At 42.4% G+C, this 12,037-nt stretch overlaps 1 protein-coding gene across 1 annotated transcript in view; it reads right to left on the minus strand.

The window, feature by feature from the left end:
• LOC123990670 (5'-nucleotidase domain-containing protein 1-like) overlaps nucleotides 1-2,303 on the minus strand; it is a 90,897-nt gene extending 88,594 nt beyond the window's left edge. The window contains exons 1-6 of the mRNA XM_046291409.1: nucleotides 1,990-2,303; nucleotides 1,231-1,322; nucleotides 911-982; nucleotides 631-740; nucleotides 337-416; nucleotides 127-208 (exon numbers count right to left, since the gene is read on the minus strand). Of these exons, the coding sequence (XP_046147365.1) occupies nucleotides 127-208; nucleotides 337-416; nucleotides 631-740; nucleotides 911-982; nucleotides 1,231-1,322; nucleotides 1,990-2,082 (529 nt within the window). The 5' untranslated portion in view covers nucleotides 2,083-2,303. The remainder of the gene's footprint in view (nucleotides 1-126; nucleotides 209-336; nucleotides 417-630; nucleotides 741-910; nucleotides 983-1,230; nucleotides 1,323-1,989) is intronic.
• Nucleotides 2,304-12,037: the final 9,734 nt, after the last annotated feature.

The following is a 12,037-nucleotide window of genomic DNA, read 5'->3' on the forward strand; positions in this document are numbered from 1 at the left end:
ATAGGAAATTGAAAATATTGTTTGATTTTGAGCCCACTGATACAGCCAATTAAATGAGTGATTCTGATATGGTGCACCGGTTCAACAACGGAAAATGATTGATTCTAAAATAAGTGATCAACCTACCTTTAAATGCTGAGGTGTTGTAATTGTGGTCGATGGCAGCGACCATGTCTTTCCAAAAGTCTGAATTCACCTCATTCCCACGCTGTTGACCAAAACAAAATAATGTTCTTGAAATGAAATGCTTTATAGGTTGTTGTTTTTATATGTTTCATTTAAACAAATGTGTAAACATTAACTATCATAATGGACATGGATTTGAATAGATTTTACCTTGCGCAACATATCCACAACTCTTCCACAGAGAAGAGCCCCGGGTAGATCGAAATAGTTGTCATAAAAATAGTACTTTGCTGCGGAGAATAAAACAGAATATATTTATTGTGAGAAACAATCCAATCATTCACCACTCTGTAAATTGGAAATAAAGTGAGAAGAAAAAAGCCCATGTTTTCAGGAGATTGCATTATCATGCATTATCATGAAAATTCAACTGCATTACAAAAACAAGAAAAAAAGCACAAACAAAAAGGAAGGGGTCACACAGATTCAAGATTTAAGACTTACTAGATCTCGTAAATGTGGTATTGAGGCTATTAAAGTGCTTCCATTCCCTTTTTGGACCGTAATGTTTAATGATCTCTTCTGTTCTGAGGTTATTAGTCCCATGGGTTGCTCTAATGAAAACAAACAGGTTTAAAGTCAGGTTTTTTATTTATTTGGGGTGGAAAGAGGAGTAACAAAGACATGCGTGCCCAAATACTGTACCAACACTTCAAAACAGCCATTTTTCCTATCAATATTAACAGAAACCAATATCAAGGCATGCATTTAACTGTAAACCTACCGTAAGACAGTTCCATCTTCCGCCAATTTAACCAAGTTTCCATCCTCAAGGTCTACCACTAAGCCCTTGAAACTGGACATACAGAATAGACATTTCATAGTGGTCTTTGCCAAAGAAAACGCATGTTGATCCATGTCCTATGCTAGGCAATAACAAGAATCTGTGAGCATTATTCAGCATCTTCCTTTATGCTTAAAAAGTGCCCTTTATCCAACCTGAAAATGGGGTAGTCTGAATTTACAAGGGCACACCACGGTCATTACAGCATAGAGAGGAAGGGATGATTGTATTCAGTCATTCTTCTGCTGCTAGTGACTCACCAGAAATCCCAGGTAGCAGGGGTCAGTGTGAGAAGGTCCTTGTCATAGTCTTTATGCTCCACCAGATACCTGGTAAAGCTCTCATAGATCAGCTGCAGAGAGGCACAATGGGGTCACTGTTATAATCTATCCACAGGTGGGGTGAACATTCAGTGACACTGAACATGTATTACTGTACGATACATATACACTGTACTGTACTGACAGCTACCACGATGGAGCTGCCTCGTATGCATTAAACCGATTTGTAAAGTCATGGCTTCAATGTCATTTACGTTCCACACAGAGGATGCCATTGGTTTTCTGCAGCTGGCAGTCAGATGTCACACAAACGTGACTCATACCATACACCTTAAGGGCCTGCTGGCTAATCTTTTGTTGCTAGCATGTTGCTTATACATGTCATGTTAGCTATTTCATGTTGCAAAAGAGAAAGACTCCCCTGCACTACAACAATATCGTTTTAGGTTTTTGGCGCGTGCAATACGACTACAACGTTTAGCATATGAACACCATGTAGGAAGTATTTTATATTCCATTCGTTTCGTAATACATTACGAGTACTAGCTATTGATGAAATGCAGTGAACCGTGAATGTCTGACTTGACACTGCGAGTTGGAAAGGATGGTGATGTTGCATGCAATCATTAGGCTACTTGGTAGCAATTGCCGGCTACATTGTTACTGTATCGTGCTGTTAGAAATGCGAAGAACAGCACGCAACGTTAGCTTTAGCTCGTGAGCTACAAATAAACTCACCCTGGAGGTCTCTTTCAAATGGTACCGACAGAGTGTGTGGTCCAAATCAAAACCAATGACATCACAATCTGAAAGGGAAAAATATTCGCTCATTTTAACGAAAATGCTGGAAAACAAGGATGTTGCCTGGTGCACTCCTGCACACTACTGTCAATCAATGGGCTCGTTTGCGTGGTTGGGCTGAAGCAACCGACTGAAGACGAAAGCCGATGAGTACGCTTCGAACACACCGACTGTATTTGTGCGTTTTGGACACCAGAAGTGCTTTACTTTCCAATGGAACGCTGCATTTGCCTTGCAGCGTTGTGTTGCGTTGCCTGTGTGTTCTGTGTAGGTCATGCGTTCGATACATGGAATGTATGCATCAAATTGTATGCGTAGACTTAACAGAAAGTAGCAAAATCTGAATGTTGAATATTTGTTGTACACATATCCAGTAAATAAATGTGGGATTACATAATAAAAACAGTTTGATTGCGTAATTTCTTTACATATTTTATTAATTTATTTGCCATGCAGCATACATATTATTTATTCGAAGACTTTCAAAAATGTATTGTGAGAGCCTACAATATAATTTCCCTCCTAAATGCAGTAATAAATAGTCAAGATAGAAAATGGTTTTGATCGCACTGTTGGACTGGGACCAGCCCCGCCGAAAGCGCAGGTCTGTGTGGGTCCAGAGATGGTTGAAGTCCCGAAAGCATGCAGGGGAGTTCCACGGTCACATTCACGAGCTTCGACTATTTCGAGAGCAATTTCGAGGTTACTTTCGTCTGGACCGAAGCGAGTTCAATCACCTGCTCCAGATGGTTGGAGCTGTTATAATCTTCAAAGGGTTCTCCTATGCGGACAGCCAGATAACACTTTTGGGTTCTAGACAGCACCTTTTTTTCTACAATTAGAGTTGGCCTGGGCTACAGTTTATTGACACAGTCAGACTGATTTGTACTGTTTCAAGGCATTGTTAATGATGGTTGATGAGTATTACAATATAATTAGTAGAGCATAAACTGCAATGAGGTAGGTATATGAGTAGATAGAATATGTGGGTGGAATATTAAATTAGACCATATTGATAATTCTTTTGAATTATATTTCAGATTCTTGGTGACAGGGGACTCCTACAGGAGCATCAGATTCAGCTTTGGAGTTGGTTGGTCCACGGTGGCACAAACCATTTGGGACTGTCTTGTAGGTGAATACATGCCTGTCCCCAAGGAGGAAGACTGGAGGGCCATTGTTGCCAAGTTCCTGGAGAGGTGGAATTTCCACAACTGTCTTGGCTCCATTGAAGGGAAACATGTAGTAATCCAGGCTCCACCGTGCTCGGGTTCGCAAGGGTACATATTGCGGGCGGCAGGTAGCCTAGTGGTTAGAGCATTGGGCCAGTAACCAAAAGGGTGCTAGATTGAATCCCCGAGCTGATAAGGTCAAAATCTGTCTTCTGCCCCTGAACAAAGCCGTTAACCCACTGTTCCTAGGCCGTCATTGTAAATAAGAATTTGTTCTTAAGTGACTTGCCCCATTAAATTACAAAAAAATAAATATTCAGTTGTGCTGTTGTAGATTTGTATTATTTGACCTTTAACCAGGTAGGCCAGTTGAGAACAAGTTCTCATTTACAACTGCGACCTGGTCAAGATAAAGCAAAAGCAGTGCGACAAAAACAAGAGTTACACAAACAAACGTAGTCAATAACACGATAGAAAAATCTATGTACAGTGTGTGCAAATGTAGAAGAGTAGGGAGGTAAGGCAATAGATAGGCCATAGAGGCAAAATAATTACAATTTAGCATTAACACTTAAGTGATAGATGTCCAGATGATAATGTGCAAGTAGAGATACTGGGGTGAAAAAGAGCAAGAGGGTAAGTAATAATATGGGGATGAGATAGTTGGGTATGCTATTTACAGATTGGCTGTGTACAGGTACATTGATGGGTAAACTGCTCTGACAGCTGATGCTTAAAGTTAGAGAGGGAGATATAAGAATCCAGCTTCAGTGATTTTTGCAATTCGTTCCAGTCATTGACAGCAGAGAACTGGAAGGAAAGGCGGCCAAAGGAAGTGTTTGCTTTGGAGATGACCAGTGAAATATACATGCTGGAGCACATGCTACGGGTGGGTGTTGCTATGGTGTCCAGTGAGCTGAGATAAGGTGGGGCTTTACTTAGCAAAGACTTATAGATGACCTGGAGCCAGTGGGTTTGGCGACGAATATGTATTGAGGGCCAGCCAACGAGAGCATACAGGACGCAGTGGTGGGTAGTGTATGGGGCTTTGGTGACAAAATGGATGGCACTGTGATAGTCTACACCCAGTTTGCTGAGTAGAGTGTTGGAAGCTATTTTGTAAATGACATCGCCAAAGTTAAGGATCAGTAGGATAGTCAGTTTTACGAGGGTATGTTTGGGAGCATGAGTGAAGGAGGCTTTGTTGCAAAATAGGAAACCGATTCTATATTTAACTTTGGATTGCAGATGCTTAGTGTGAGTCTGGAAGGAGAGTTTACAGTCTAACCAGACACCTAGGTATTTGTAGTTGTCCACATATTCTAAGTCAGAACCGTCCAGAGTAGTGATGCTAGACGGGCGGGAGGGTGCGGGCAGCAATCGGTTGAAGAGCATGCACTTAGTTTTACTAGCATTTAAAAGCGGTTGGAGGCCACGGAAGGAGTGTTGTATGGTGCTGAAGCTCTTTTGGGGGTTTGTTAGCACAGTGTCCAAAGAAGGGCCAGAAGCATGCAGAATGCTGTCATATACGTAGAGGTGGATCAGAGAATCAACACCAGCAAGAGCGACATCATTGATATATACAGAGAAAAGAGTCGGCCCGAGAACTGAACTCTGGCACCCCCATAGAGACTGCCAGAGGTCCGGACAACACACCCTCGATTTGACACACTGAATTCTATCTGAGAAGTAGTTGGTGAACCAGGCGAGGAAGTCATTTGAGACACCTAGGCTATTGAGTCTGCCAATAAGAATGCGGTGATTGACAGAGTCGAAAGCCTTGGCCAGGTCCATGAAGAATGCTGCACAGTGTTGTCTTTTATCGATGGAGGTTATGATATTTTTTAAGACCTTAGGCTGAGGTGCACCCTTGACCAGCTCGGAAACCAGATTGCATAGTGGAGAAGGTATGATAGGATTTGAAATGGACGGTGATCTGTTTGTTAACTTGGCTTTCAAAGACTTTAGAAAGGCAGGGCAGGATGGACATAGGTCTATAACAGTTTGGGTCTAGAGTGTCTCCCCCTTTGAAATAAGACAATCAATAACCAATACAGCAGTAGACAAGGCATATTGACATTAGGGAAAGGCATGTGTAGCCGAGTGATCATAGGGTCCAATGAATAGCTAGGCGAGCTGGAGACAAGGCGATTCAGACAGCTAGCAGGCCGGGGCTAGCAGGTGGTCCTCTGGGGGATGTCGCAACGGAAGAGCCTGTAGAAACATGCCTCGGACCGGTACGTCGGCAGACCAGTCGTGATGGATCGGTGGGGCTCCGTGTCGGCAGTGAAGGAGCCCAGGCCAATTGGCAAAAGAGGTATTGTAGCCCAGGAAATGGCCAATGGATCTCTACTGCTAGCTGGGAGATGGTTTAAGCTCCAGGCTAGTTCCAGGCTAACTGGTGCTTGCTTCGGGACAGAGACATTATCCAGGAGTAGCCACTCGGATAGCAGCGATGATCCGGTGTAAAGGTTCAGAGGTTATGGTAGGAATCCAGAGATGTGGTAGAGAAAAAGCAGTCTACCACATCTGTGCAGACTGGCAGGAATTGACCGGGCTGAGGCTGGTTGATGTCCGAGGTAACGGTGATGACCGCTAGCAGTAGTTAACTGACTACTAGCTAGTAGCTAGTTAGCTGGCTAGCTTCTGATTGGGTTTCCGGTTCTAAAGTATGCCACTAACCTGAGGCGGAAGGTAGCCTAGTGGTTAGTGTTGGACTAGTAACCGAAAGGTTGCAAGATCGAATCCCTGAGCTGACAAGATAAAAATCTGTTGTTCTGCCCCTGAACAAGCCAGTTAACCCATTGTTCCTAGGCCATCATTGAAAAAAAGAATTTGTTCTTAACTTGCTTGCCAAGTTAAATGAAGAAATAATTAAGTATAACAAAATAGCAGATCTGTACCACATTGGGTGAGGCGGGAGAGTATGTTCAGTCTGTAGAAGGAAATTGAGATTAAAAATATAGATTAAATATACATGAAGAAAACAATATATACACGGGACAAGACAAAAACAGACGTCTGACTGTTACACCATGTTGGAATTAGGTAGCTGCCTTCTACTGTTTCTGTGCCAATCGATGTTGGTGCTTACGGGAAGTGATGGTGGGACTCTGCCTTTGGCCAGGCACTTCAGGATGGCACATTGGAGATTCCACTCCCTCGTCGGTGACAAGGCCTTGCCTTGAGACCCAACCTCATGAGACAGGACGCCAGCTGCCATTGCCAAAGCCTGTAAGGATCTTTAACAAACAATTATCCAGGGCAAGGTTAGTTGTTAAATGCGCCTTTGGGATTCTGGCAGCCCGGTGGAGAATGTATCGGAGAGTGCCTGGTCTCAGCCCCTCAAATATCGATGCCTGCGTGAAGGCCACATGTGTTCTCCACAACTACCTGCGGAGGTCATTCCAGGAGCCGTTCCAGATGGAGACAGGCACGCCAAATGGTCACCTACCTGATGTCACCAGGACAGGTGCCAACATGCCCCCAGACAGGCACTTCAGGTGACCACCTACTTGTCATCACCAGCAGGTGAAGTCCCATGGCAGTATGCCGTGGAGTGAAACAGCTCTTTTTAGAACCTCCTAACACTAAGGTTATTTTAAGAACCATCCACCGTTGTCCATAAAATAGTATTTTCCCAAAATTATTTTAAGTCTCCTTGTCTCTTTTCATTTGGAAGTTATATTTAAGTGAAATTTGGGAGTAAAGGTGTGTGCATGTATGTGCATGTAAAAATAAGAGAACAAAGAGCATGTTTTTTTGGCACAACTGCAGACAGATACAGGGACTACTCAAAGCCTAGACATAGTAGGGGAACTTCAGACATGGCCATAAAGAGAGAGAGGGCAGGGCACTGGAGATATGAGGTTCGGAAAGGAGTGGAGGAGACATGTGTGTCTGAAAAAACTAAAAGTGAATGTGTAGCCACAATACAGGTAAACACACATTTCACCTTTAGTCTTGTAAAAGAAAAACAAGAGCATCTGAATTCTCCTGTGTGTCAGTTTCAATTCAGTCAATTTTCCTGAAATCTATGTACAACTAATAAGGAATGCTGTCCTAAGTATTGAGAAACTACTAACAAGGACATAGTAAGTGGAATAAGGACAGTTAGAAAATCCCATTGGATGAGAAGGTAAAAACAAAAAGTAGACAACTCCTCTTCCTGTCCTTCTTGTGAGCTTGTCGGCTAAATTGACTCCAACTCTGGAGGGGAAGAGAAAAACACATACAAGCATTACATAATATAACACCATAAAACGTGAGATTTATGTTAACTAAATACTGCTTGTAAAGTGTACTTAGTGGCATAAATAGTTGAACAGTGTGGTAAAGTTGGTAATTCTTGCTGTTTACTCATGGGATTTGTATTTCAGATCAGAAGATGAATATGACAGGCAAATATTTAGACAGCAAACTGTTTTAGGATATTTTCTAACCCAGAAACAACAGCTATATATTTGCCTCATATTAATCCTTTGATCTGAAATACCAATTAGCCTGTGACGTGGAAGTCCGTCACTGGCCGCGGACAGCATTTGGTTCTTTGACGCACGCACGCACGCATACATTCATCACTCCTCCCTGCTCCATTATCAGATAAGGTAACAATGTGGGTCGACACACAAGTTAACTTCTGTCTTAGTACATACATTTCACACTTGTGTCAATGTTCATATTTAATATAAGTAATATGTATTATACTTATCTATGTTGTGGATGAGCGCGTTTGTTTGTTCTGTTCCTCTCTATCTCTGTAGCTTCCAGGTATGCTGGATAAGGACCTGAGCAAAGGGAATTGGGCTGACTTTGTAGTGCCTGTCCCAAATGGCTCATTAATGTCAATGTGCATATTGAAAGACACTGTCAGTAGTGATATAATGTTGTAAATGTTTTGTGGTGATATTGTTTAAAAACGTGTTGCAATGTATATCCTTTAGTATGTTTAGTTAATGGAAAATGTAGGTTTGACAAAGTAATTGCTTAATTAATTAGGGGTAATTGTTCTGAGGGGAGGGGCTAGCCCTACAAAAGGAGCCTCTCTTTCAGTTCTTGGAGAGGCCATTTTGGATTGAGCTGTGAATGGGGGTAGCATTTTGTTTAGCTGTCCCATAAGGTAGCATTTTGTTTAGCTGTCCCATAAGGTAGCATTTTGTTTAGCTGTCCCATAAGGTAGCATTTTGTTTAGCTGTCCCATAAGGTAGCATTTTGTTTAGCTGTCCCATAAGGTAGCATTTTGTTTAGCTGTCCCATAAGGTAGCATTTTGTTTAGCTGTCCCATAAGGTAGCATTTTGTTTAGCTGTCCCATAAGGTAGCATTTTGTTTAGCTGTCCCATAAGGTAGCATTGTGTTTAGCTGTCCCATAAGGTATAAGTTTGATGGTAGCAGTGTTGTTTTTGTTCCGGAATCACAGAAGAACTTTTGCGGCTCTGCCATCTATTTTGATAGAGATGAGGTTTTCCAGTATAGCCTTCTGGCCTACCCTACATGACATGGCCTACATGAGTATACTGTAAAAATGACCATCTTTCGCAATACTTATGACACTACCTGTGGTGTGGAGAAAAAAACCTACCATTGATCTTCGCATCGAAAAGCAGCTGATGAATTTTAACCTTGACTGCTGCTTTTCTTTGCTGATGCAGCCTCTTCAGGGTTGGCACCAGGCTCATGGCAAAGAGGGTCTCTTCATCCTTCCTGTGAACATCAGGATTGGTTTCATCCCTCTCGACGGCTTGGAGGAGCCTCTGCTGAAATGAGTTGTTGGATCTCGGGGCTGGTACCGCCGATGGCGCCCGGTGGGACGTTGTACCTCTTCGTTAATCTCCATGTTTCTATCCTCATTACTCTCCTTGTTTGTCTCCACGGCCACATCCTGTTCAAGGTCCTCAGGGGTCACTTCCTTGAGGGTCATAATGATCTCAGGTGGTCATAGATCCAGAGGTGCTTCCTCCATTTCATAATCTTCCATGGCTGCACCGGTGGTGGTCATACTTGTGGATGATGTAGGCGTTATAGACGGTCTCGCTGCACCGGTGATGGTCTCACTAGTAAATGACATAGAGGCTCGCTGCACCTGTGGAGGCTGTGGTCTCACTTGTAAATGACGTAGAGGGTCTAGATGCACCGGTGGCGACAACACTTGTGGATGACGTGAGGGGTCTGGCTTTAAAATTGCCACTCGTTGCTCTCGGCACTAAATGGATCCAGAAAAGAAAATGTGGCAGAAGCTGCTGGCCTGAAGCTGCTGACCCAGGCTGCTGGCCTGAAGCTGCTGACCCAGACCTCTTCTTCTCTTTCTCTGCCCTTCTCTCTCTGATATTTGTCCCTGAGTCCTCTCCACTTCCTCCTACAGTCTTCTTCTACATAGATATGAACATGATAAGCCATACCATTACCTAACTATAGTTTTTATATAGCTATCATGGACATGTCACCTACTGTAGACACACGGTTATCTGACAATTATCAGTGGTACAGTAGTATCTACCATCTACCAATTACTATTTAAACACACACACACTCTTTCAAACATGATTATTTGGGCAAGTTAACAGGGGTAGTAACTAGCATAATTTATATTATTTATTACACACACAAGCTAGGTTAGCTAGCTAACTAGCCACATCTAGCACAAGCTCACTACTAAACTGACCTGGCAATCCTACTATCGTGGACAGTTGTCTCCAAGCAGCATTTTTTGTGTTTATGTTCCTGTAGCTGTCAGAGGTTGTCAAAAAGACACGGTTTTGAGGATACTGCGAACATGATTCTCTCCATGTGTCCAACTGCATGCGACCATCTGCAAAAGATACCTGCATCAGTATAGTTGCCTATCTGTGCAAAATGTTATGCAGCATTGATGCCAGGATGCAGTCGGTGTGTTTATAGCGTAACGTTGGGGAGGTGCATCTGCAACAGTCAGACGCAGATGTGGTTTTCCAACAGCAAGGCTCAATGCAACATGGCAGTGCTGCCATTGTTTCTAAAGTTTTTCTTTGTAATGTCGAAATAAACCTGTCTCCAATGTCACACATTCACAAACTGTTAATATACAGTATGTGTGTACATTGTACAATCAATTCAATTGGTGATAGAACCTCAAATCACATACATTTGTACATTGAAGTCTATACACAAGTGTGACTGAAACAGGGAACAACTTTTCTGTGATTCATTTGGTACATTTTTTTATTATTTGAAATAGCACAATAATGATTGGTTGACAATGGCGCTGGCTGCAGGATGAATTTGATGAAGAGCAACTGCAGAAATTTGCAGTCAACTTTATGACCTTTGATCACATGGTTCTTGTAAGATTCACACAGTCATCATGTCTGCGCAAGTTGGACAATTTTTATCCCATAATGCAACACACTTTGGAAGATGACGACTAACGACAGTCACCGACTTGACAAAAGTTATCTGCTTGAACACGCCCAAAATCAATGACGAGTCTGCAGCCTCCAATGGCAATGGCCGTGTTCGAGAGGCTCAACATTGCAATGTATAATGGTAAATTGTGACTGACTGACTGATTTCAAAATAATAATGAGTTGTTACTTATGATGCAAGGTGATTTGTTGATCAGTCAGTCAGCAGTCGACTGCAGTCGTGTTGATGCTCTGGAACATAGCCATTGTATTTATCTCTCCGGAAACATGTGGGATGTTACAAAAGGCAAGGGGATGCATTGGAGGTTTCCTCCAACAACCGGACAATATTGTACAATTTTAATCCAGACTTAATCAAGTCTATGAATTATGTATCTATAGTTTGATATTGTTTATCAACCGCATCGGTGATATATCTGGTGTAGGTGCGCGGAATGTGCACAAAAGGTGTGTGCCGTAGTACATGTAATAAATGTATATGCTTTAGCCGAAGAGTGGAGAATTTCAAATGGGGGTCACACGTGCACGACACCAGAGCATACTGACAACATGCATATGGAAGGCTACCCAAAGATGCAAGTTTCATAAAAGTGTTATTTATAATATTATATTAAATAATTAATATGCACACAGGCAGAGAGGAAGAGGCGAAGCGAGAGGTTTTACTCAGCCCAGAACCTGTCCACGAAAATAATCACAGGAAGTTAGGAATTGTATGGAGGTCTATCAACATTTGTTATTACTCCTTTATTTAACCAGGTAAGCCAGTTGTGTTCAAGTTCTCATTTACTTTGCTATGTTAGGCTTATTTGATCAAATATAAGTTTCGTAATGGTTAGGTTGTTATGAATGCAATGATATAAAAGGCCACACATGGCATTTCAGCAAATTTGAATTAAAAAAAAACTTTATATCAGAGTTGTGCCTGTTGTCATATAGATGGAGGACTAATCATGGATATAACCCTTTTTAGCATGGACATTACCATTGAAGGCTTCTACCCTTTTAAAGTAGTTGGGATTCCTATGAGTTGGGAGCAATCAGCCAATGAAGACAAAGAATATTGACTACTTTAAAATAGAGACAGCCTCAATGGTGATGCCCATGTTGTCGCAAACGCAATTGTAGCACAGATGCATCATGAGTCCTCTCTCTATCTGCCCCTCTCATTGGCTAGACTCATTTACATTTCAGACATTTAGCAGACACTGTTATCCAGAGCCACTTACATACATCTTCTGAGTTTCTTGATGTCAAGTTACACTCATTGATGCTCGGCATTAGTCCATGGACGTGCCGTTTCCTTCGAGTCGGGGGCAACAGTTGTTGACAACTGTACACAGGGGGATGGGGGCACCTTAATTGGTGAGAACGGGCTCGTGGTGGTGGCTGGAGCCATCAATTGGTTTCCATGT

This window comes from Oncorhynchus gorbuscha, linkage group LG12 (assembly GCF_021184085.1).
Source record: "Oncorhynchus gorbuscha isolate QuinsamMale2020 ecotype Even-year linkage group LG12, OgorEven_v1.0, whole genome shotgun sequence".
Lineage (NCBI taxonomy): Eukaryota > Metazoa > Chordata > Actinopteri > Salmoniformes > Salmonidae > Oncorhynchus > Oncorhynchus gorbuscha.